Below are 25,953 nucleotides of genomic sequence, written 5' to 3'. Positions count from 1 at the left end.
CTCTTTAGAAGGCCAGATCCTGAAGAGGAAACTCAAATACTTTGGCCACCTAATGAGAAGGAAAGTCTCACTGGAGAAGAACCTAATGTTGGGAAAGGTTGAGGGCAAAAGAAGAAGGGGACGACAGAGAATGAGGTGGCTGGATGGAGTCACTGAAGCAGCAGGCGTGAGCTTAAATGGACTCCAGAGGATGGTAGAGGACAGGAAGGCCTGGAGGATCCTTATCCATGGGGTTGCGATGGGTCGGACATAACTTCACAGCTAACAACAACAAAATAACATTATGATGCATCACACCGTACACAGAAAACAGTAGAAGATAATGTGGCATTAAGGCATGACACAGTCACTTTATTTTTCAATAAAGAGTTGCAAGGAAGGTCTGCAGTTGAACTGCTGTTGCAAACATTATTTTCATTACCTTTAGGCTGCAATTCTAAGATTGCTTATCTGAGTCAGTAGGATTTATTTTTGAATAATCATATAAAGGATTTTCTATGGTCAGGCAGGTCTTACATTGAAATTATATTTAAGAAGCATCTTAACAAAGCCTTGAAGCCAGACAGACCTAAGATGGCCTCATGAAAACAATTCATTACCAAACTATGTGTGGACATCCTCCTGGGATTTAATTAATAAGAGTACTAGTACAAACAATCAGCCAGGCTGTTGATTTACTAGCTTACATCCAACAGAATTTGTATTTGCTTCGAGATGAATAAACACTATCTTCTGTAGACTAATGTAGTAATAAATCCCAGATTTATTATTTATTTATTCATTCATGGGCTAAATTGGAAAGCAAAAAAAAAACAAAAACCCACCCCTTAGCAGAAAATAGTAATAGGAAGCTACTTCCATTGCATGGCATATGGCTAGCTCCACAGGAACATCAGGAATGAAGCTAGCTTGAGCTGCCTTGTTGCCTTGAGAAGTAACTAAAGGCAAAATACACCTAGAATCATAAAATGTGTGTGTGTGTGTGTGTATGTGTGTGTGTAGCTATAGCAATAGCACTTAGACTTATATACCGCTTCACAGTATTTTACAGTGGTTTACAGAGTCAGTCTATTGCCCCCAACAATCTGGCTCCTCATTTTACCCACTTCGAAAGGATGGAAGGCTGAGCCTGGTGGGGTTCAAACTGCCAAACTGCAGTCAGCCGGCAGAAGTAGCCTGCAGTACTGCACTCCCACCACTGTGCCATATATATACATATATATGTTGCATTTGTGCTGATAAATAAATAAAGGGAGACTAGTATAGATCTATTTCAAGCTATTTAGCTCTCGTCAGCTAGTCATACCCATACTGGGAATCGAACCTGGGCTGTCTCCCTTTACTTATTTATCAGCACAAATGCAACATACATACATACATACATACATACATACATACATACATACATACATACATACATACATACATACATACTGTATATACATACACATATGATATAATATTCTATTCTATTGGTCAATATAATAGAAAAATCCAAATAATATACCTACATTTCATTTCAAAAGCTTAGCACAGTGGGAGGTAGTGAGTGGTTAAAGAGCGGGACTAGCAACAGGCAGGATATACAGCTAGCAACCAATACATACTATAAACAGGCGTGGGCTGCTCCTGGTTCGCCCGGGTTCGAGCGATCCTCTAGCAAAGATTCGGTGCGGTTTGGCAAACCCCCAAATCCCACTCCTGGCTGGCCTCATTGTAAGGTAGGCTGGGCTAAGGAAGAGAGTGAACAGCCAAGGGGTTTCCATGGCTGATTTTTTAAAATTTATTTATTTATCTCATCAAGCATGAATTATACAAGAGACAAGTTTAGACGTGATTATGAATACATGAAATGAATACCAATACAAGGGAATATTAGGACAGGGAAGGTAGGCACGCTGGTGCTTTTATGCACGCCCCCTTACAGACCTCTTAGGAATGTGGTCAGGTCGTCAGTAGACAGCCTAAGGTTAAAGTTTTGGGGGTTTGGGGAAGAAACCCCAATAAAGTGATTCAATAAAGTGAACAAATAAAGTGACGGTGGCTTGAACTGCCCTCACTCCAACACCTGGCTCGCTGGACATCACCCTGCTGGACTACAGTTCCCATCCTGCCCAACATCCGGCTGGTGCCCATGGTTTTTATTTCACCCTTTCGGAGAAAGGGCAGGTGGGAGGAGGCCTCGGGGGGCGTGGGAAAAACGCTTTCGGGGCTGGGGAGGGATACCTGGATGCCAGCGGAGGGCCAGCTTCCGATAGGCTCGCTTGAGGTCTTCATCGGACGCGTCGCGTTTCACCCCCAGCACTTCGTAGTGACACTTCATGCTCGGCGTCCCGGGGACTCTTTCAGCCCAGCGGCCCACCACCTTCCTCCCCGGCCGGCACCTACACGTGAGGACCGCGGTGACGAACAGCCGGCGGAGGAAAGGGGGCGGGGGGGGGAAGGACCGGAAGGAGCAGAGCGGAGATCCAGCTCCTCCTTGGCTGCCGGGCTGGGAGGCGGAACTGACGGAAGGGCCGGGAAGGACTTATGGAGGGGGGGGGGAGGAGGATGGAACGCAGCAGGAGGAAGAGCGGCGGAGGTTTCAATGGCGTGGAACGTCGGGGACGTGAACGTTCCGAGGCCGCCGAGCTGGTTTTGATGTCGTGGAACGTTGCGAGACCAAACGTTCCAGAGTCTCTTTGCGGGGAGGGGCGGCGTTGGAAGTTGGTTGATTCGGAGCCGCCTCTGTCTCTGATCAGAACGAGGGCGGTCCTGCCTGTTGTTTGTTTTTTTAATTACTTACTTATGTACTTACGTATTTATATTTATTTATTTCGTCAAGCATGTATTAGCTAACAGATATAAGTATAATAAACATGATTTTGACTACATGAATAGGGTACGAATAAAAGGGAACATTAGGATAGGGACGCTAGGCACTTTGGTGCGCTTGCGCACTCCCCTTAACAGACCTCTTAGGAATGCGGCGAGGTCGAAAGAGACCTATAACAACCGAAAAAGAAAGGGAGAGGAGAAAACGAGAGGAAGAGGGGGGGGGAGAAGAAAGAGGTAAGGAAAGGAGGGTGGAAGGCAGAGGAAGAGAAGGAAGGAGGGGAGGAAGAGTAGGAGTAGAGGAGAGATAAGGAAAGAAGGAAGGGGGAGAGGAGGAAGGAAGGCAGTAGAGAAGGGAGGCAGGGAGAAAAGAAAGGGAAAATAAGGTGATGTTACAACAGGCGGAAGGGAATAAAGCAACCCAAACTGTATTATAACCTATTAAATGAAATAAGAAATGTATAAGAATGACAAATGTGAAGAAAAATAACAATTATGTGAATGTATACTTAAAATGGTATGTAAGAGAATAAAAAAATACAAATTTTTTGACGGGGGGGGGAGGAATGGGGTGAGGTCGACAGTAGACATCTGCATGGCAATTCCTCAGATTGGAATTGCCATGCAGATGTGCAACCGTTCCTTTAGTGACCAAAATTGCAATGGCAGTGGGGGGAAAAGGGGGACTTGGGACGGTTTTTCACACTTACGATGGTAGCGTTCCCTGTGATGACGTGATCAAAATTTGAATGATTGGCAGCTGATTTATATTCATTGGGGTTGTGCTGTCCCCAGGTCATGTGACCCTCCTTCTGACAAGCAAAATCAATGAGAAAGGCAGATTCACTTGACCACCAGGTTACTAACTTAACAAGTACAATGATTCACTTAACTTTGGCAAGAAAGTTTGTCAATGGGGCAACATTCACTTAACAAATGCCTCACTAACAACAGAAATTTTGGGCTCGGTAAGTCAAGGACTACCTGTATTTCTGTAGTGTGGACAGAGGACAGTGGATACCGACACATAGCATTAATTTCACTGAAAGCAAGGCCATCTTCCTACCTGTAAATATGTATCTGGCAGCAAACGACAAAAACATAAACAAAAGCTAACATGGGTGATCCCCCACCGCCCCCAAAAAATCTGTTCTTAGATTCTGGAGATGAACCCCTCCTGCAGAAACTGAATCACTAATTGTCTTTCTGACTAGTCTAACCTATTTGACTGAAATTGAAACAGGGCAGTTTCGTCACCTGCTTTACAATGCATTTTGGAAGAAGGGCAAGAAATATTGAAGGTTATATGCACCTGTTTCCTGTTATAGGATACATGGATTATTAGTGTTATTTTGTAATTATTCAGTTGATTGATAAATCAATTTTTAACAGGAATTACAATGTTTACTATTTGCAGCCTGGAAGTTACTGAACTATTATTCTTTGTGCTTTGACACTTAAGAAAAATCTAGTCCCTCCAATTTAATATTTCAAAAATTCAGCAATGCTAATGCCGAGAAAACTGTTGTAAAACCAGGAATTAGCATCCTTGAAGTTAAATTACTTAGTAGTGGCTATTGAACCAATAAATAATGTAAACAAATATTAAAAACTGCATTCATGTCACCTCCCACCCACCCTTTTCACAATTAATCAGTGGAACGGATTTCCTCCAGAAATTATGGGTGCTCTATCACTTCAGTTTAAGAGATTGCACAGCTATTTATCCAGAATAGTATAGGGCAGTGATGGCAAACCTATGGCACGCGTGCCACAGGTGGCACACACAGCCATTTCTCAGGGTATGCGAGACGCTGCCCTGTTAGCTGGCCAGTGTGCTTGCGCCCGCTGGCCAGCTGAGTTCACCCTTTTTAAAAGCCATTTTTCGCCCTCCTCAGGCTCCAGTGGCGTTATAGGAGCCTGGGGAGGGCGAAAAGAGCCCCCCCCCTGAGGCCCTCTGGAGGCATCACGAGCTTCCCTGAAGCCTCTGGAGCACAAAAAAACAGCCGTATAGGCAAACCAGAAATTCGGGAAAGGACTTCCTGTTTGCTCGGAGGGTCGTTTTAACTGCTTTGGAGGCTTCAGGGAAGCCTCCTGAAGGTCCCTGAAACCTCTGGAGGGCTACGGGGAGGCGGGGGAGGCTGTTTTCGCCCTCCCCCGGCTCCTATAAAGCCTCTGGGGAGGGTGAAAGAAGCATGCAAAAATGAGGGAATCGTGCCTGTAGTGCTCGCGTGTGCACTGGGGTGGTGGTGTCGTGCATTGCATTGTGGGTGCAGCACGCCCGCATACGACTCCCCTGCGCTCCCCCCACTTATGGTATGTGAGCCAAAAAAGGTTCGCCATCACTGGTATAGGGTCTCCTGCCTCAGCAGGGGGTTGGACTAGAACATGGGTGTCAAACTTGCAGCAACATGTTGCCGTCACGTGATGTTTCACGACATTTTTCGCGGAGCTGGAGTGGGCTTGGCCTGTGCATGACTCACCCAGCCTGTCGGCCGCCAGTTTAACATCCCTGAACTAGAAACACTCTTCAAGCTCTGTTATATTATTACTGTTATTGTTTTTAACCTTACAGGATAAATTTGCACCAACACATATAGATTAAGGATAGTTATTTGTTCCAAAGCAGTAAAGTTTTATAGGATTGTGTATAGCTCAAAATTATTTGAAAGAAGTATTTGAAAAGCAAGGGAGCACATTATTTCTTAAAAGCAAGTTTGTATTTTCTCAATTCTCATTCAAAATTTACATTTTTTAGACCCATACAGAAAAAAAAGAGCTGCTTTGAACTGCTGTGCTCCTCTGCATTTTCATAATGACTTCTAAAGCAAGGCAACCCCAACTGTATAAACCTAGCCTGTAATTTTTGTCCTTTTCCTTTTTTTAATGATAAAGCAATTGGGGTGCAGTATGTCCAAAACTGCATAAATGCTTTGGATTACAAGAAAAAAATGGAGAGACTGAAGAATCTTAGTCGAGCGTATGCATACATGTGGAATTTTACTTCCAGCTATTAATACCGTTTCCCCAAAATTAAGACCTCCCTGGATAATAAGCCCAATCGGGCCGCTAAAATAAGCCCTCCCTGAAATTATTGTAACACAGCAGCAGCCATGAGGTGATCACGCTCGCTGCCTCCTGCACCTCAAAAATAAATCCTCCCCAAAAATATGGACAAGCGCTTATTTGGGGGGGGGGGTTCAAAAGAAAATAAGATGTCTTATTTTTGGGGAAACATAGTAACAAAAAAGCTATGCCTCACTGATAAGTAAACAGCCTCTATAATACAGTTATTATGAACCTTCAGGTAGGAATTACTGTAGGACATCTACAGCAAAAATGCAGGAAAACATACCAGTTCCATAAAGTATTAATCTTCAAACTGAGAAGGCATTTCAGTCATTAAACTATTGGAAACTGTGAGTGGGTGATGGGTTAAACGGGTTTGTTCCAGTGGGCTATTTTTCTTTTCAAAGTAAGGCCTAAGACATATTGCTAGAGGCACTGGCTCTCTCTAACTCTGTGTTATACCTATCACCAACTTCCTTTTTTAAGTAAAAAAAGCAAGAAAAGCCAAAAAAATTTTTTTGTAAAAATATTTAACACCAGCCAATAAGTGATTACAACGTGATGCTACAGTAGAGAACTTGATTAGAAAAGTAGCATAGCAACTGATTAAGACTCCCATTATTATAAAGTCCAGTTAATCTCCATCTTTTTTTCCAAAGTTCTAATTCTGAACTCCAATTCTGCCAATCTTTCTCTTCCACTTCCTCTGCCGTTGGTGTACTTTCTTCTTTTTCTTTTTCAACCTCATTTTTGGTTCTGGCCTCACCAGTTCTATCTCCACTGGCTTTTCTTCAGCTGGCGTTTCAAATACTTCCTCGGTGGGATCTTTAGGAATGAGTGCTTGGTCTTCCTTACTCTTCAATTTCTGTAACTGCTTCATGTTTTGCTTTTCTCTAAATTTAGCAACTAGGGCCAGTCTTAATTCCCGACGATGCTGTAATAATAATAAAAAAGCAAATTAGTATGCATACTGTAGGGTATTGAAAAATATTAGAAAGCTGCATATATTTTTTTAAACCCTAGGTTGTGTCTATTAAATATACAACAGAGAGATGTGTACATGGGGGGAAACGTAGTAGGGATGCACCTGTGATCAAATGACATATTGTATGTGATGATGGGGTTTTGTTTTGTTTTTTCCTTTTTTTCTCTCTCTCTTTTTCCCTCTGTTTTTTTTTCTATTGTTATGTGATGTTGTTTATGTAATAAAAAAAAAATTATAAAGCTGCATATATCAAGCTAGACTCCTCCTAGTCTAGCTAGTTTGAGGTTTTATGGCAACTGAAAAAGCTCTACAACCCTTCAGATAGTTTTGTGCAATTGAACCAGAATGCTTCCTGGGTAGAACCAGAGCCCCCAATGCGCAAAAGAATATCTGCCATCAGTTTCTCTCTCTTGCCAGTTTCAGTTTCCAGAAATTTTATTAACTTGCATTGATTGATAGTTCATCTTTTTTGTTCAGGAACTTAGTTTATGTAAGTTTGTTTTCTACATAGTAATGATCGTGTGAGACAAGGATGAGCTGAGAGATGTACTGACTGCTCCAAAGCTACCCAATGGGTTCCATAGTTGAGGATAAATTTGAACTTGGATCTCCAGCTCTAATATCTGAAGGAATTGTATTACACTACTTTTGGGCAATATTACCTAAAAATAAAATATTATGCAACTTAGTATTATTATGCTGTCTCTGCTATATCAAATAATGAACATGAATGTCCACCAAAGGTCTAAACCAGTGATTGCTAACCTTTTTCTAAAGGTGTGCCAAAATTGCACACGTGCCCAACCCCCTGCGCACATGACCCCCCCGTGTGCACGACCCCCAATACATGCGCCTGCGCAGGGAGGAGTTTTCAGCTTCTCCAGGCTCCAGAGACTTTCCTAAAGCCTGAAGAGGGCGAAAATGGCCTCCTCCGGTCTCTGGAAGGGTGAATATCAAGGCTACTATGCTAGCAAAATATGGCTCCGTGCGCCACCTGTGGTACACATGTCATAGCTTTGCCATCATGGGTCTAGACACTGAAATTACATCACACAATAAGATACTGAAGACTGTGCACTGTTCCTAGTTACTAGTGGGGGTCAATCTAAACTTATTTTGTAATTTATTTTGTAATAAGAGCCATCATTTATAATTTTGCAAATAGATTTGTACAAATGTACACTTTTCTACTACATGCAAAGCACATTTTTGTGCAGATTACTGTAAGTGCACAGAATATCAAGTGTTTATAAAGAAAAATGTAACAAGCTAATCTGACAAGATCAATAATTAACAGACATCGAAATCTTGTTTCAAGTATCTTGAGGCTGACTCAAAGTAACTGTGAGCCAACAGCCAGTAGTTTACAAGACTCTACTGAAGTTGATGGAGCAGCTTCCAGATATATAGAAACGTATTTTGGATATATAGCATGCAAAGGAATCACTGCCTTTTAAATAAAGACCAAAGAAACTACCTAAGATGAACTATTGGGCAAGGGAAGCACTCATTAAGAGACAACTCAGCATAGTAGAATATTGGGGAAAATAACAAAATACTGAAATTTTTATTAATGGTTTGAGATGATGCAGCCACAACTTCCAGGGTAACTAGTCAAGTTGCAGTAAGTGTGAGACAGAATGATGCTAGGTGTGAAGACCCAGTTCAAGTCCTGCATCAGCCAAGGAAGCTTGCTGGAAGACACTGGACCAATTACTCTCCCTCAACCCTATCTATATAGTACAGCATTTTATGCTGGAGAAGGGAGTTGTGCTCCCGTCTCCTTCACCATAAACCACTTTGAGTACGTAAGAAAAAAGACCAAAGTTATCTAACCGGTAATGAAAACAAGAATATAGTATTACCATATTTGGAGATTGGTAATGAGGGTTTTGATACAGGGTTTGTCCTCCAAAGCTGCCCTGGAAGATCTTGATTAGGTTCAGGACAAAACGAGGCCCAATTTCAACAAGAGCTCCATCTTCTTCTATGATCTGCAACAGAACCGAATACGGGGATATTTTGGCATTTGGAATCAAACTTAGCACCATTTGATCCAATGTGTTAACATTTTATTCTGATTAGAACTTTGAATCACCAGGTAGATGCTTAAATGCCCTTTCCTATCGCCTACTTTTTCCAGGACCTTCAACATCAGTGTACCCCAAACTTCCTGGTTTTATTATGCAGGAGCTTAAGGGCTTTTATAACCTGAACACCTGAGATTTAATCCTTGACCCAGAAAGAAAACTGGAAACTACAAGGAGGTCAGTGGAAAAATTATCACTGGAAGAGAAAGCCATTGCTTGCAGCATGAAATTGAAATATGATTCAGTGGCTATGTAACCATTATACTGTATATGACCTATCATTATACAAATCAGCTTGAGCAAGCTTTAAGTTCAAATTTTGTGTTCTCCCTTTGAATACTGCCACATCAACAATTACGTTTGTGTAAATGCATTTTCCCATTATATCTTAAAAGAGATTTGACAGCATACAAATTTGTTAAAATAAATAAATTCCAGATTCTGGTTTATTACTGTGTCTTTAAACAAGAAATCAAGGAATTCTTATTTAATTCTTTCATAAAACTTCAATTAAATTTCACAATTTGTCTCTGTACAGAATGACAAACTGAAAAAAAATCAGTTAATTAATCTGAAGGAAAACAATTCTTTCAGTCCTGTAGGAACTGTGCAAAACAAAAAATGTGAAGCAGGCAAACCAGAGTTTGCCTAGGATGGTTTTTACAATTATTACTGTAACTCTATGCACCATTGTTACTTATATCACTACCAAATTCTCACCAGCTAGCCATACCCTTACTGGGATTTGAACTTGGGCTATTTTACATACACAAGCTCTCATCAGCTGAGCCAGGGGAATGATTAGATGTTTTTGTCAAGGCACCTGGTGTGCCCAAATATGGGAGCATACTGATTCCCTTTTACCAGGTGCCTTGACCAAAATATTTAATCATTCCCTTGACTCAGCTGATAAGGGAGGAGAGCTTATGGCTTGGAGGTTAATATAACTGTCTAACATGTAAAATAGCCCAAGTTCAAATCCCAGTAAGGGTATGGCTAGCTGATGAGAGCTAAATAGCTTGAAATAGATCTATACTAGTCTCCCTTCATTTATTTATCAGCAAAAAATGCAATACAAAATGGTTTCGGCCTGGAAGGCTCCTAGGGTGGAGCTGAAAGGCAAAAGGGATATTTGGGCATACCAGGTGCCTTGACAAACACACGCACATATCAAAGCTAATCTAGTGAAAGAAAAAAATAACTTGGAAAAAAATAACCATTTAACCTCTTCTGGGTTGGAACTCAATGGTCCTGTTCTTTTTCAGAGGTCAAAACTTCAGAGAGTTCCTGTCACTATTACTGATTCGTGCTCATAAACAAAGCGGGAACTAACCTGATAATTTCGAAACCAGATCCTCTCATCTGCGATGGAGAAGGCGAAAACGTGGTCTACAAAAGGCTGACTCCTGGGATGATACTGTGGAGTACTAAAGATCTAGTCAAGAGAAATGAGAGCGCTGAGTGATCAATACAATCATAGTCCAGATGGTTATCACAAAGGTCACACATTCCATTTGTCTGGTCGATTTGTTGCTATTAAAATAGTTCGAGCACACAAATTGTTTATCACCCAAAGTCAGGCTATAATTATTTTTTCTGTTTTCATAATACAAAGACTGTCTACTTTCTGAATATTTGTTGAAGGCAACTTCAACATAACTTCTGTCCAGGCTATTCTTGGTTTCTACAGAGCATGATATCAACTTGTTTACATTATGGAGACACTGAAGAAATGAATGACAGCACATGTTCACAGAAGTGGAGGTAGAATACGGAAAATCAAATCTCAGCTTAATTCTTCAGGTCTTACTGTTGTATTTCCTTATGGACAAAGTTTTACAAAGACTAATATTAATGTATAATGTGCAGTTCCTACTGAAGTAGGAGTGCAACCTATGCTTACTACAAGTCTAATAAAACCTTGTTCCTCAAATATGTACATCAAATCCCAATCAAAGGATTCCAAATCTGGTGCAACACATCATTACAAATGGAAGGCTGCCTCTTAGGAATAATTAAATATATACAGACCTGAATAAATAGCTCTTTCAGCAAAGCATAATGTGGTTTCTGGTCAAAAATCTGTGAAAGAAACAATAAAGTTTAGGAATATGCAAAAAAGCATGAGAATTATAGACCATGAAGGATAGTAGTCCCACAACTGCAAGTTTATTCTTACTGGATCGAAAGAAAGAACGGGTCGAGAACCTCTCAAACAGTTTCCAGTCATCTTCAACTCAGCCAATGTGTGAACTGTAATGATATTAAGTACAATTAAGAATGTACTGTCTGCTATGTGGGGAAGAAGTTGCTTAAAAGAACAGAATAGTATAGCAGCTGATCAGTTTACTAATTTTTGCAAATGCCCAACGCAATTACCACAAGCATTTTTTTGTGGATTGTTTGGAAGCAGTTAAAATAAAATGACTGTATTAAAAAATATTTCACACAGTAGGTGGCTGTACTTACTGTTCTGGACTAAAAACTTGGCTGATGGTCCATGGGGGACATTTGAAAGCCTAAAACAGTTATGGAAGATGGTCAGAAACAATATTAGCATTTCTTTGGTAATTGCATTTCCTTAGTAATTGGCCCACGGTATAATGTTTTGAATGTATGAAGATAATACTTTAGACAAGAGATGCCTGAAAGTGCCCCAAATACATATACTAAAAGGCTTTTGAAGTTTTGCCATTGTTTTCAAATTGCCACTACAATAGTGACGTTTTGGCTTATTTTTGGAGTAGGAACATCCAAACCTCTAGGCAGGGGTGGGAAACTAAGGCAACTTTTCAAACTGTGGGCTTCAATTTCCAGAATTCCAAAATTAGCATAGCAGTTAAAGTGCATAGGTCACACAGTGTCTAGATATCAATAATTGGAATATATAGGCAGATGTTTTCCTCACCAAATGTAAAGATCTTGCTTCTTTTTGGCTTCAAAAAATATGCACTTATTGCAATTCTTCATTTCACAGACCTACATAAAGTAAGAAAAACAATATTCAGAGCAAAGAAGAGTATTTCATTGTGTTTATCTAATATTCAGAATAAAAAAGGATTTTATGAGTGCAGATGAAGCTTGCTTATGTTGTTTTAGATAATCCTCAAGTCTGTAATTTATAATACGGCACAGTGGAAAGTTTAAACACAGGAAAAGGTAAAATTAAATTCCCACACCACCAGGACAATCAATTAGTAACTTGGAAAAAGAAAATTTATACAACTTACCTCATTAATGATAAATAGCTTGTCTTTCCTGTCCATTTTGGTATCTATAACACAAATAGAAAGCATCTTTTAAGTTTATAAATTCAATAATATAGAATTTTACAGATACTGAAGATTCTCTCAAAAATTAATATTCAGAATGACAGCTTTAACACATTTAGTTTATAGGTGCTGCTTATTTCAAGTTTTTCCATATGTTTTTTTCCTAATACCTCTATCTGCAAAAGTGGAACCTGTTTTGTATTCATATGTTGTTTAGCACACCATCTACTACTTACTTTTGTTAAGGACAAGAAAAAATCGTAAGCTAACTGGCTTTAAGATGAGGCAACAATATGTATAATTGTATAACTACTGATTCACTCAGTTTTATTGCAACTCCAATATCTTTTCAGAAACTAATAATTCCTAGTGTACTCATTTGTGCAGGCTTTCATAAATTGAAATAATAAGCACCTAATTAAAAAGACAGAGAGGTAATACAAGTAAAATCAGAACTACCTGCTTTAGAATGAGGCATTAATGTACGCAAATCCTTCATTAGATGCCTTGTCCTAAAATTTATTCCTCTGGAAGAAAAAATGAGGACCCTCTCTTTGTTCTTCCATTTACCCTGGAAAACAGAAGCATTAGCATGACCTAGTTAAGAAGAAACTAAATTAAATCTTTTAACCAAGCAGTGGTTAAATACACTAACAGTAAATTGTTTCATGTGTAAGAAAACTGTGCAATATGACAAAGTATCTGGCAGAAGCTTCAAAATCTCAAATAGAGGTACCCAATTTTATGATTTAAAAAAAAAACACCCGATAATTAAGTAGGATCAGGCCCTTAAACCTTGGCAACTTTTAAGGCAAGTGGAGTTCATGCTGACTGGGGAATTCTGGGAGTTGAAATCCACTTAAGGTTGAGAAACACTGCTGTAACCTTAGAAATACTTTTCAAAGCCAAAGTCCAAGACTCCTTAAGGCAGTGGTCTCCAACCTTGGCAACTTTAAGACTTGTGGACTTCCAACTCTGAGAGTTGGAAGTCCACAAGTCTTAAAGTTGCCAAGGTTGGAGACCACTGCCTTAAGGAAGCCTCCAATCACATGAAAATTTAATCTTTCTACTAAAGGAGGATACTCACCAATTCCTCCACACAGTCTCCCAAGGCAGAACTATGGAAAGAACTACCTTGGTCAAAAACACCATCCCAAAAGGTAGAATAAATCAGCATTAAAAGTATTTCGCTATGCAGGCATTCCTCGAGTTACAACAATTGAGCCCAAAATTTATGTTGCTAAGTGAAACATTTGTTAACATTTGCCCCATTTTATGACTTTCCTTGCCACAGTTGTTAAGTGAAGCACTACAAGTTGTTGAGTCAGTAATCTGGTTGCTAAGTGAATCTGGATTCCCCACTGACTTTGCTTGTCGGCAAAAGCTGATCACACAATCCCAGGATACTGCAACCGTCATAAATATGAACCACTTGCCAAGCATCTGAATTTTGAGCATGTGGCCCTGGTGATGATGCAATGTTGTAGGTGTGAAAAAGTCGTCAGTCGCTTTTTTTAGTGCTATTGTAAATGGCATTCTGAACCGTCACTAAATGAACTGTTGCAAGTCAAGGACTACCTGTACAGCCAATTGAATTATTAACTCAAAGAACTTTTCAGTTTCTCACAGGGAAAGTTACAGCTCACCTACAAGGCGCCCTCAGCTCACTTGCAAAGTTACAGCCTTGATAAAATTCATTCAAAGCTCAACTCATTATTATTCAACAACAAATGTTAGATACCACCATCAGATGGATCTGTAGCTTCTCTGATAAAAGAGAAGTTACAGATCTAAGAGAAGCTACTACTCAAGAGTAGTCCTTAATGGTACTACCTACACATGGAGAGAAGTAAGTAGTGGGGTACCAGAAGACTCCATCTTAGGCCCAGCACTCTTCAATAGCTTCAAAAATGATTTAGATGAGGGACTAGAAGGGGAACTCATCAAATTTGCAGAAGAAGGGGTCAAATATTTCTCCAAAGCACCAGAAAGCAGGACAAGAAACAATGGTTGGAACCAAGGAGGGAAGCAACATAGAATTAAGGAGAAACTTCCTAACAGTGAGGACAATTAACCAGTGGAAAAGTTTTGCCTTTAAAAATTGTGGCTGCTTCATCACTGGAGGTTTTTAAGAAGAGTCTTTAAACTTGGCAACTTTAAGACTTGTGGACTTCAACTCCCAGAATTCAGCAGAGCTGGCTGGAGAATTCTGGGAGTTGAAGTCCACAAGTCTTAAAGTTGCCAAGTTTGGGAACCACTGCTTTAGACAGTCCCTTATCTAAAATGGTATAGGTTCTCCTGCTTGACCAGAGGGCTGGACTAGAAGACCTCCAAGGTTCTGTTCTGTTCTATTAAAATATTTTGGAAGAGGGAAAGGCAGGCACCCTGTTATACCAGCCCACGTTCCCAGAAACATTTTGCACATGCTCAGAGGTACAGTGGCATTAGATGGCTGAGAAAGATTTGGCTGCTTCAACCTGATGTAATTCAATGGTAAAAAAAGTAAGGTTCTACATTTAGGCAAGAAAAACAAAATGCACAGGTACAGTATAGGTGGTAACTTGCTCAATAGTATTAACTGTGAGAAAGATCTTGGGAGTCCTGGTGGACAACCATTTAAATATGAGCCAGCAGTGTGCAGCAGCTGCCAAAAAAGCCAACACAGTTCTAGGCTGCATAAATAGAGGGATAGAATCAAGATCACTTGAGGGTTAATACCACATTATAATGCCTTGGTAAGGCCACACTTGGAATACTGCATCCAGTTTTGGTCACCATAATGTAAAAAAGATGTGGAGACTCTAGAAAAAGTGCAAAGAACAACAACAAAGATGATTAGGGAACTGGAGGCTAAAACATATGAAGAACGGTTGCAGGAACTGGGTATGTCTAGTTTAATGAAAAGAAGGACTAGGGGAGACATGATAGCAGTATTCCAATATCTCAGGGCTGCCACAAAGAAGAGGGAGTCAAGCTATTCTCCAAAGCACCTGAGAGGGTAGGACAAGAAGCAATGGGTGGAAACTTATCAAGGAGGGAAGCAACTTAGAACTAAGGAGAAATTTCCTGACAGTGAGAACAATTAATCAGTGGAACAACTTGCCTCCAAAAGTTGTGAATGCTCCAACACTGGAAATTTTTAAGATGATGTGGGATAGCTATTTGTCTGTAGGGTTTCCTGCCTAAGCAGGGGTTGGACTAGAAGACCTTCAAGATCCCTTTCAACTCTATTATTCTATTCTTGCCTTTAGCATCAATCTGCACATTTTTTTTGAAAACCAGATTCTCTTTTTCATTCTTCATGATGAAGAAATAATACAAAGCAGGTAAGGTCCAATACAGATAGTCCTTAACTTAGAACAATTCGTTTAGTAACCATTCAAAGTTACAATGGCACTGGAAAAAAATGACTTAGGACTGTTTTTCACACTTACAAAAAACCCCATGGTCACATGATCAAAATTCATAGGGTTTCCTGCCTAAGCAAGGGGTTGGATTAGAAGACCCCCAAGGTCCATTCCAACTCTGTTATTCTATTCTACTTTACTCTCCTCTCCTGTATTCTGATTCCTATTCCATTCTATTCCTTATTCTATTCCATTCCGCAGTATTCTGATTCCTATACCCATTCCATTCCTATTTGTTCTACTTTACACTACTCTCTTCTCCAGTATTCTGATTCCTATTCTATTCTATTCCTTATTCTATTCTATAGTATTCTGATTCCTATTCCCTTCCCATTCCATTCCTATTCCATTCTACTTTACTCTCTTCTCCAGTATTCTGATTCCTATTCTATTCTATTCCTTATTCTATTCTATTCTTCAGTATTCTGATTCCTATTCCCATTCCCTTCCCATTCTATTCCTACTCTATTCTACTTTACTCTCCTATCCTCTCTAGTATTCTGATTCCTATTCTATTCTATTCCTTATTCTATTCTGTAGTATTCTGATTCCTATTCCCATTCCTATTCCCTTCCCATTCCTATTCCATTCTAATTTACTCTCCTCTCTTCTCCAGTATTCTGATTCCTATTCTATTCTATTCCTTATTCTATTCTATTATTCAGTATTCTGATTCTTATTCCCATTCCCTTCCCATTCTATTCCTATTCCATTCTACTTTACTCTCCTGTCCTCTCTAGTATTCTGATTCCTATTCTATTCTATTCACCATACCATACCATACCCCATACCATACCATTCTACTCCACAGTATTGATTCCTATTCCCATTCCCTTCCCTTCCCATTCTATTTCTATTTCATTCAACTTTACTCTCTAGTATTCTGATTCCTATTCTATTCACCATACCATACCCCATACCATACCATTCTACTCCACAGTATTCTGATTCCTATTCCCGTTCCCAATTCCATTCCTATTCTATTCTACTTTCCTCTCCTCTCCTCTGCAGTGTTCTGATTCCTATTCCTATTCTTTTCTATGCTAACCTCAGGGAGCGAAGGGCTCAGGGGCATCCATACCCTCCCTCCATAGAAACCCCCCTCGTGGCGTCCACACCTGCGAGACCGGGGGAGGGATGTGGAATTCATCCTGGCCCGGCACGGAGGACGGATCTCTCTCGGCCTCCACGCTCTCCTTCCCTTCCGAAGCTCCCTTCGCGCGTTTTTTCTTCGGCCCGGCTGCGGTGGCCTTGCCAGCTCCACGCCGCCTCTTGGTCGCCGCCATTTGCCTTCTCCCAGAGGGCCTCCCTTTCGACCGCTCTAGGATCTCCAGGGGGCGGCTGAAAGAACGATAGAGTTTTCTCGCGGGCGCGCTAGGAATGTTGGGAAAGTTCGGCTTGGTTTCTTGCGCCGTAAAGAACTTGGTAGAAGGTACCGTGTGCTTTATTGATTACCTTAATAAACTCAGCGTCACAAATGGCTTAACCCGTGTTACCTTTATTTTTTTTAACTTTAAAAGCATCGCAATTAATATTTCTTTTTTAAAAAAAAACCCGAATGGCTTCTGGTGCTGCATGTAAATAGCAATATCACCATGCATTATATGAAAACTATCGTTTTTAAAAACCTAATCGGTTGTATAAAAAGAGTTGTAGAGTGAAGGGGAGGAAAGAACTGTATTGTACAATCTAGGAATCGAATTAAAACGGAGGAAAAGAAGGCGGTGTGTCATTGTGCATGCATTCTGCAGGATTAAGGAGCAAAAAACAAAGTAACTGCACCAGGTTTTTGGACTGGCAACGCTTCTAGCCTCCCGTAAGTGTTGTCCATAAAAACTAAGGTACCTGAATTCGTCTGGAGCTGGAAAAATTCTTGCCCCTGAATTTGAAGGAGAAACACCCAATACCTTTGCAAAGTGATGTAGGAAGGAAACGGGAGGAATTTACTCAGAAAGTATTACTACTAAAAGAAAAAAAGGATAAAATCCTAAATTCAGAAACAAGCACCACTAGAAGCTCTTTAGGAAAAACAGGAAACATTAGAATAGAAAATCATTAAAAATCCCCATAGAAACAGATAGCCCAAGAAGAAAAACCAGAGTAATTAAAATTTCGATATAGTGGAGGAAAAAACAGGAAATGGAGATACCAGAGGAGATGACAAGGCGGAAGCAAAACAGAAAGATGCTAAAGACAGGTTATAAAAACAGTATCAGTTTTGGAAAACCTACTTGGGGCAAATAAAATTAAGATTACAAACACAAATTAGCAAGCACCTCCTTGCTGGTAGAGCAAAACAGGAATAAAACCATTAGCATAGGAATTACACAAAAGCCAGAATCATTAGCACAAAGCTATTAAAAAATCAGACTTCAAAGGTAACAAGAGTATAAAAATATCTAGTCAATCTCAGTTTAGCAGCTAGACCAGGAATGGTGTCCTTGCTGCTTGTACCTCCTTCCTGAAAAAATAAAATGCTTGACTTCCATGTAGCGATTCCGTTTAAATTATTTTTCGCGCTTCCTAGCGGGAAATTCAAACCTAGCAAAAGAAGATTTGAACTCTTCCAACAGTGGCTCAACGCCACTTCAGACAAAGTGAAAGTTTATTAAGGGGCAGTCAAGAATAGAATTTGAATTGAATTCTTTATTGTCCAAGTGTGATTGGACACACAAGGAATTTGTCTTCGGTGCCTATGCTCTCAGTGTACATAAAAGAAAATTAAACATCCATCACAAATCATAAGATACAACACTTAGTAATAGTCATAGATTACTAATAAACAGTCAAATCATACTAGGAAACAAATAAAACAATATTAATTGTAAAGATACAATCAATGTATTTATAGTCGTAAGTGGGAAGAAATAGGTATTAGGAAGGATGAGAAGAATAATAGTAATACAGTCTTAGTAAATAATTTGACAGTGTTGTGGCAATTAGTTGTTTAGCAGAGTGATGGCATTCAGGGGAAAAGCTGTCCTTGTGTCTCGTTGTTCTGGTGTGCAGTGCCCTAGCGTAATTTTGAGGGTAGGAGTTGAAACAATTTATGTCCAGGATATGAGGGGTCTGTAGATATTTTCACAGCCCTCTTTTTAACTCGTGCAGTATACAGATCCTCAATGGAAGGCAGGTTGGTAGCAATTGCTGTTTCTGCAGTTCTAATTATCCGTTGTCTGTCTTAGAATACAGTATAATTGCGGCTTATAAAGGATCTTAGTATAATTGCTGGTTAAAACCTGTTGTGCTGTATGGAGTCGTGTCTGTTTCAGCTAACTGTGTTTGGATTTTTACAGGTTTTTTCTTTCAGAATTTCCAGATTTTTTGGCTTTCTAAGGAGGGCTTTAAGGGTGCCTTGAAGCCATGCCCTTCTCAACCCAGCCTGAAACAGGCAAAGAGCAGAATGTTCTGGTAGCAACTCTTGATAATGTCAGAAACCTCTCCAATATTTTGAAAGCCATTCATTTCAAAGACCACGCTACTTCCTTCGCTACATCAAATGGACTCAAAGTCACGGTGGAAAATGCAAAGTCTTTGCAAGCCAACGCCTTTATTCAGGTTAGACCATAGGATGTCTTTTCTGCCGCCTTAGGAGGAATTTCAGTTCGACTAAAAAAATCAGGCGAATGTGTGTGACAGCCAATATAAGACTTCCAAAAGAAATGATGTGTTCTAATAAATGAAAACAATTGTGCTGTAATATCAGCATATTTATTTCCAGCAGAGGGAACTCTTTAAGCCCCTTTGTGATAGTTGAGTCATCTAGTCCGGTGTAATGTTATCCCAGAAGTATTTCTTGATACACATTTAATAATAAATATTGTAATTTAAAATAGATTTTGTATTTATGGAAGAGAAGGTATTTTGAAAATAAATAAATGGTTGTTCCAGCCCTGCTGTGTAGAGTAGGGTTTCTACTAGACTTTTTTTAAATCATCCCAGCCTTTCCCTTGTGTCTGTTATTGCAAATTATCAGATCCATGTGCTGTTTTGTAAAACACTTTTCTTCTTGAACTATCTCTTGCTAAAAACCACCGGATTGCATTATATTACTTGGCCTTATAGTTTCTGAATTTGTTAATTTACAGGCCGGAATTTTCCAAGAATTTGTAGTGCAGGAAGAATCTGTGATGTTCAGAATCAATCTGTCTGTGCTTTTGGACTGTTTGACCATCTTTGGAACAAATTCTTTGCCAGGTATTGCGTGAATTTATGTTGACAACTTGTTCCTTATGATATCCTGAGTTGTGAATTGAATTAAAGATGTATTCTGACCCAGGCTTCCCAAGAGCATGAAGCAAACTCCTTGTCCCAACAAAAACCTCTTTTATTAATTGAATGTGAATTCTTCTCATTCACATCCAACAAAGTCTTTCAAGGGAGGATTTACAGTCACAGACCTTATCTGGCTTGGAGAGCTGCCAGGCCGATATCTGCAAAACTTGGCAAGGAGTCTCGGAGAGGCACGAACCAATTAAGTGAACCAATTGTCCCCTGCAAACTCCACTCCCCTTTTGCTCCTCTTTTATTTCCTCTGGGAGGGGCCATTGTCTGGTCTTACTCCCAAGTCGACCCCTGTTCTTTAGCTGTTCCCTCAGGCAACTCTATGCATGCACACACTGGGAAGAGGCTCCAGCTGTTCGTCTGCCTCACTGATGTCTGACTCTGAAGGCAGCTGATAACTGACATACAGCTCTGCCCCTTCTCTGCCTCCAACACAGAGCCCTCATCAGAGCCTTCTCCAGACTCCAGGACTGGCTCATGTTCCTTCCCTACCTCCTCACTGTCTGAATCTGCTGCCAGCTCTGCTCTAGTGAATAGGAATAGTTGCAATATTATAATAGGGTGTTGTTGTCTCTTCCTATTTCAGGAACTCAAACAGCCCTTCGGATGTGTTATCGGGGATATGGCTACCCTCTAACCCTCTACCTGGAGGAAGGAGGGGTGGTGACTGAATGTAAAATCAACACTCAGGAACCTGAAGAGATTCTCGATTTTGACTTCTGCAGTACTAATGTTGTAAATAAAATTATTCTACAGTCGGAGGGACTCAGAGAGGCATTTTCCGAACTGGATATGACCAGTGAAATGCTGCAGATTACAATGTCTCCAGACAAACCTTATTTCAGGTAGTCGAAATAATTGTCCTAGTCCAGGGGTCAGCAACCCGTGGCTCTGGAGCTGCATGTGGCTTTTTCATCCCTCTGCTATGGCTCCCTGTCACTGGTGGGCTCCACAATTGTTAGGGCTTTTGATTAGGACAGGTAAAGGAAAAAGGATGCCGCGCTAGGAGGAGACTCTATGGTGGGAGAACTGGACTTCCGGTTGGCTCCAGAATTGAACGGGGGACTTCTGGTTAGGACCTTTGTGGCTTTTTGAGTGTTTAAAGTTGCCGACCCCTTTCGTAGTCTGATAATCACATATCAAAATCGGGTAACTCTGAACTGTGAGCAAAGTGCAAAACATATGGCATAAAATGAGCCTATGGAAAGGAAAGCTGAATATACTTTTGCATATTTAAAATTCAGTCTTGATTATGCTCTAGCACAACAGTCCTTCCCTTATCTAAAAGTAAGTCCTATTGAATTCCAGGGCTCCCCCCACCCCAAATTATGTATGTGGAATATTGTAGCGGAAAAGGACCACTAATTAGCCAGTAGTAAAACTGCAGCATGAGATTTTGGAGAGTTGCCAAGTCAGGGTAGATCAGCCATGAGCAACCTTTTTGCAGCTGTTCTAGCAGATGTTTATGCTTTTGAGGCCTTCTGAGGATGTAGTGCTGAGGTTCGTGATGTGAGCAGAGGGAGGAACCTGTTTTCCATTTTGGAATGTAATTGAGAGGAACCAGAAATTTAACACACTTTTTTTAGTGATAAAGAGAAATCACTAGAAACATATAATGGTCTTATTTTCTTTTGACCCCTTAAATAAGCGCTTGGTCTTATTTTCGGGGTGGTCTTATTATTTTTGAGATGCAGGAGGCCCCTTAACCTTGGCCCGCAGTCCGCGGATCAGCTGATCCAAAAAGGGCCAGAAGTTCTGTCTCCATTTCTGGCACACTCTTGCCAGCCCCAGCATCACTGTTTATGCAGCCGCCACTAAGAGAAGGGGCGTGGTAGCTAGGTTTTGTGGGAGCGGCCTCCGCGTGGCCCTTTTGAGTGGATGGCAGGTGCATGTGAGGCATGTTCACCCCTCCTTCGCCCCTTGCCCCCCAGGAAATGGCAGAGACTGGTTGCGCATGCATTTAAATATTTTAGGGGAGGGCTTATTTTCGGGGAAATTATAATGGCAGAAGAAGTAGTGGGAAACAGAAATTACTAAGGTTGATGAAATTGTAGGCCAGGATGGTTCAGGAACAAGATTCCTTGAATATTTGCAAACTCTTCTTGCTATTTAAAAAGAGGGAAAAAATAGGGTTTTTTAAACGCTTTGCTAATTTTTTAATGGGCATAACGCATGTCACATGACTCTGCAAGATTTAAATTCATTTTGCTCCTTCAATCCTACTAATCCCATTCATCTTCCTTTCTCTTAAATATCTCTTTGCAACAGTTAGACAAAAATACTTTCAGACTTCGATGCCAGGCATAATTTTCCAGTAAATCTAGACACATTCTGAATTAGGTTGGCTCAATTTTGTCATATGCTGTGTTTGCATATGCGATATTGCTATTTTTGTTATTCAGTCTGGTATATCTTTTCTTCTTAAGATTATCTACTTTTGGGAATGCTGGAAGCACTCACCTGGATTACCCCAAAGATTCTGACCTTATTGAAGCGTTTCATTGTAATGAAACACAAACAAACAGGTGAGCTACACCAATGCATTTACCTTCAAAGTATTATGGTGACCATTTGTATCATACAGCTGTTAATATTTATTTATCCTAGACTGCATATCCATGGCCAGAAAGGTGATCAATATCGCTTAATTGGAATTTTTGTAGCAGGATTGGCAACGGTTTTTGGTATTGAATGCCATGCATGCCATCCTGCACAGTCAAAACATTTTTTTTAAAGTCCCAAATCAGAAATGATATTGAGAAATCTAGCAAGTATATCCAGTACTGTGATATTTTGTATATTTTTGAAAAGAGAAATGGAATATATATACCTCAGGATTGATCTATGGAATCCTTGGTGCGCTCTGAACATTTCATTACCCAACTAGGGTAATGTATGAGTGATGTGGGGTTTGCTCCCTGTTTATATATAGTAGCTTTTTCAGCCAGTTTTGGTTGGGAGCATGGTTTTCGGTGGAAGTTTGAATACATTCCACATGCTGGCTGGGGAATTCTGGGAGTTGAAGTCCACACAGCTTCAAGATTGAGAAACACTGTGTTACAGGGAAGCCACAAAATTAGATAGGTGTGTCCTTCCAGGGTGAAGTTGTGTAAATGTGCTAATCACATTGGGCTCATTTTAAATGCTGGGTAAATTGCACTTGGATTGACAACAAAGCGTGGGGAGAAAGGATGACGTTTCACTTTTTGCTCCTAGTAATACTGTTTGTGCAGAATTTGGTTTTTTTTTAAAAACTCAGACAGTGGCAACCACTTAGCTAAAGGTAAATGTTCCCCTCACACATACGTGCTAGCTGTTCCTGACTCTAGGGGGCAGTGCTCATTTCCGTTTCAAAGCCGAAGAGCCAGCGCTGTCCAAAGAAGTCTCTGTGGTCATATGGCCAGCATGACTAAACGCCGAAGGTGCACAGAATGCTGTTACCTTCCCACCAAAGGTGGTTCCTATTTTTCTACTTGCATTTTTACATGCTTTCGAACTGCTAGGTTGGCAGAAGCTGAAACGAGTAACGGGAACTCAGTCCGTTACGTGGCGCTAGGGATTCGAACCGCCGAGCTGCCGACCTTTCTGTTTGACAAGCTCAGTGTCTTAGCCACTGAGCCACCGTGTCTCACGGCAGCCACTTACACCTATGTTATACTTGACATTATACCTTTCCTTTTTACAGATACAAGATATCATTACTCAAGCCATCAATTAAAGCGTTAGCTCTGTCTTGCAAGGTATCCATTCGGACAGATAACCGAGGTTTTCTTTCATTGCAATATATGATAAGGAACGAAGACGGAGAGATCTGCTTTGTGGAATATTACTGCTGTCCCGATGAGGACGTGACAGAAGCAGAACTGTAGCTGTCATGAAAATGGGACTGAATTAATACCTGAGAAAACTGTTTAGTTCGGGAAAGAAACAGAACAAGAGGAATCCAATTGAAAGGCCAGAGATCAGAACATTCCTGAGCCATACCTGGTGTCCTTAACATTAGGGGGGCGTGGGGTGAAAAATGCAGATGGAGACAATATGCTTTGAAAAAGCTGCTGCAAATACCCCTGGAGGAATGTGTGTGATACGGAGGGTCAGGTTCTAGAATAAGAATACACTTCTTTATTTTTCCAGGCAAGGGTTATGCTTTGCCTCCAAAAGGAGGGCAGGATAAAGCCAAAATAATTTTTATTTCAGTTATCTGAAAATCAAAATTGCAAGGGACATCTGTAACAGTGGGGCTTACATACGCAATACAGAAGCAAGAAATGAGCCTCTGAAACAGCTGAAAGAGAGACTGGCTGCATGTCAAAATGAGCCACTAACTCATTTCTGGCGTCAGATTTGGCAAAACTATGTTGTATCACCTACTTTGCATTTGAATCTCGAAAGTATCACGGATTCTGAATGGATATGTTTCCCATTTTACATACCACAAAATACATTTTCAAATGTAGTTTTTAATTATTATTATTATTTTGCTCAAGGTAACAGGCAATCTCCTTTCCATCCTTCCTATTTTGAACTAGAGTGACTCCTCCCCTGTTTTCAGGCTGCCCCTCTATCTAGGCAAACAAGCAAGGAATCAGTACCACCATTTTAGAGGACAGAAGAAGCGCTCAACATTTTATTTAAAAAAATAGATCATCAATCTGATTGAAGAAATGATTTGAGGTGGGGGTTGGATGAAAAATGAAGGGGGCAATTTATATCATCTGGCCCTCATTCTGTCTTTTCTCGCGGTGGCTCAATTGAAATGTACGGATGACTAGAAATGGTATTGGGGAGAGAAAATGCTTGTTTTCCTGCAGAAAAAGTAACATGGAAACCTATTAAACTAATTTAAAGAGGTGATTCTAAAATTCAGTTAGGTAAGTATTATTACAAGAATAAACATTGTAGACAAACACACACACACCCCTTAACCAGTGGTGGGATTCATTTTTTTTTACTACCGGTTGTGTGAGCGTGGCTTGGTGGGCGTGGCAGGGGAAGGATACTGTAAAATCCCCATTTCTTCCCCACTCCTGGAGGAAAGATACTGCAAAATTTCCATTCCCACCCCACCCCACCCCACTAACTTGCTCTCCAGCTCCGTTCTCTTGTGCATGGCAACTGATCAGCTGGGACTATGATCAGCTGGGACTCGGGAGGCAGCGAATAGATGGGGGCGGGGCCAACCAGAGGTGGTATTTGCCGGTTCTCCGAACTCAAAATTTCTGCTACCGGTTCGCCAGAACCAGTCAGAACTGACTGAATATCACGTCAGCCCTTAACTAGTAATCATCCTTTCATCTGCTCACCAACCACCCCTGGAAATCCGTACTACCTTTGAAAGCTCAAGCTTAGTTGACTGAATTTCAGTGGACAGAGAGAGGCTGATGTGCCTACTTTGGCCAAAGAAATGACGAAATGAGGAATCTACCTTACCTTGGCATGTAGTAAAAACATTTGGTGAGTTGAAACCCACATATCTTCAAGTTAGCAAGGTTGAGAAACATTTTTATAGGGAAGCCACAAATCAAGATGTGTGTATCCTTTCATAGTAAAGTTGTGTGAGTGTGCTGATCATGCTTGGCTTATTTTAAATGCTCGGTTGTATCCTAAGGCTGAGCTTCTGCAATAAACTAAATCCAAACTAAATGACCTGCATTATGGTGTAGCAAAAGGCCCGTCAAGCCCCGCGGGCTTAGATTGGACTTGTGGGGCTGCCTTGGAAACAGCGAAGGACCGGCCCTTGGTCCCTTTGCCAGAAAAAATGGAGTTCGGGAGGGCCATGGGCGGCACTCCCGACTCCGTTTTCACTGGCAGAGGATTGCAGGAGGCCATTGCAGCCAAAAACGGAGCTTGGGAGCCCGTTTCCGTTCGGGGCTGCCACAGACGCTCCCCATGAGTAATGTTGAACTGGCCACACCCACTCCAGCCACCCCCCCACCCCTCCGAGGTCAAACACAACCCTGATGGGTCCCTCAATGAAATCGAATTTGACACCCCTGATGTAGTACAATGGATAAACCAAGTCATGAAGGAAT

General features: G+C 40.7%; 3 protein-coding genes across 3 annotated transcripts in view; 1 reads left to right on the top strand and 2 right to left on the bottom strand.

Moving 5' to 3' along the window:
* DNAJC21 (DnaJ heat shock protein family (Hsp40) member C21) overlaps window positions 1–2,445 on the bottom strand; it is a 31,425-nt gene extending 28,980 nt beyond the window's left edge. The window contains exon 1 of the mRNA XM_087715400.1: window positions 2,227–2,445. Coding sequence (XP_087571526.1) covers window positions 2,227–2,323 — 97 coding nt within the window. The 5' untranslated portion in view covers window positions 2,324–2,445. The remainder of the gene's footprint in view (window positions 1–2,226) is intronic.
* A 3,884-nt stretch (window positions 2,446–6,329) lies between these two features.
* BRIX1 (biogenesis of ribosomes BRX1) lies at window positions 6,330–16,959 on the bottom strand. The gene is made up of 10 exons (XM_087715398.1): window positions 16,756–16,959; window positions 12,690–12,801; window positions 12,189–12,232; window positions 11,867–11,937; window positions 11,428–11,477; window positions 11,138–11,211; window positions 10,990–11,040; window positions 10,292–10,393; window positions 8,734–8,862; window positions 6,330–6,817 (listed from the first exon to the last, which is right to left on the bottom strand). The coding sequence occupies exons 1-10, from the start codon at window positions 16,921–16,923 to the stop codon at window positions 6,545–6,547; spliced, it is 1,074 nt and encodes a 357-aa protein (XP_087571524.1). The 5' UTR covers window positions 16,924–16,959; the 3' UTR covers window positions 6,330–6,544.
* Window positions 16,960–17,010: 51 nt separating this feature from the next.
* Window positions 17,011–25,953, top strand: part of RAD1 (RAD1 checkpoint DNA exonuclease) — an 8,953-nt gene continuing 10 nt past the window's right edge. Inside the window, exons 1-6 of the mRNA XM_087715397.1 lie at window positions 17,011–17,069; window positions 18,934–19,195; window positions 19,726–19,834; window positions 20,508–20,766; window positions 22,348–22,446; window positions 23,607–25,953. The exon at window positions 23,607–25,953 is cut by the window's right edge and continues 10 nt beyond it. Of these exons, the coding sequence (XP_087571523.1) occupies window positions 19,001–19,195; window positions 19,726–19,834; window positions 20,508–20,766; window positions 22,348–22,446; window positions 23,607–23,790 (846 nt within the window). The 5' untranslated portion in view covers window positions 17,011–17,069; window positions 18,934–19,000 and the 3' untranslated portion in view covers window positions 23,791–25,953. The remainder of the gene's footprint in view (window positions 17,070–18,933; window positions 19,196–19,725; window positions 19,835–20,507; window positions 20,767–22,347; window positions 22,447–23,606) is intronic.

Source organism: Thamnophis sirtalis, unplaced genomic scaffold (genome assembly GCF_051295495.1).
Source record: "Thamnophis sirtalis isolate CommonGarterSnake01/CBP01778 unplaced genomic scaffold, rThaSir2_p1.2 scaffold_5, whole genome shotgun sequence".
Taxonomy (NCBI): domain Eukaryota; kingdom Metazoa; phylum Chordata; class Lepidosauria; order Squamata; family Natricidae; genus Thamnophis; species Thamnophis sirtalis.
Note: the sequence above shows the minus strand (reverse complement) of the source record. Positions and strands in the feature narration are given on the sequence as shown.

Bases quoted from the DNA above. Each gene is read 5' to 3' on its own strand.
- BRIX1 (XM_087715398.1), bottom strand. From the start codon at position 16,923: ATGGCGGCGACCAAGAGGCGGCGTGGAGCTGGCAAGGCCACCGCAGCC. The intron at 10,394-10,989 runs GTCTGTATATAT...TCTCTTGACTAG, and splicing joins TGAAAGAGCTATTTATTCAG to ATCTTTAGTACTCCACAGTA. The intron at 8,863-10,291 runs GTTAGTTCCCGC...GTTCTGTTGCAG, and splicing joins TCTGGTTTCGAAATTATCAG to ATCATAGAAGAAGATGGAGC.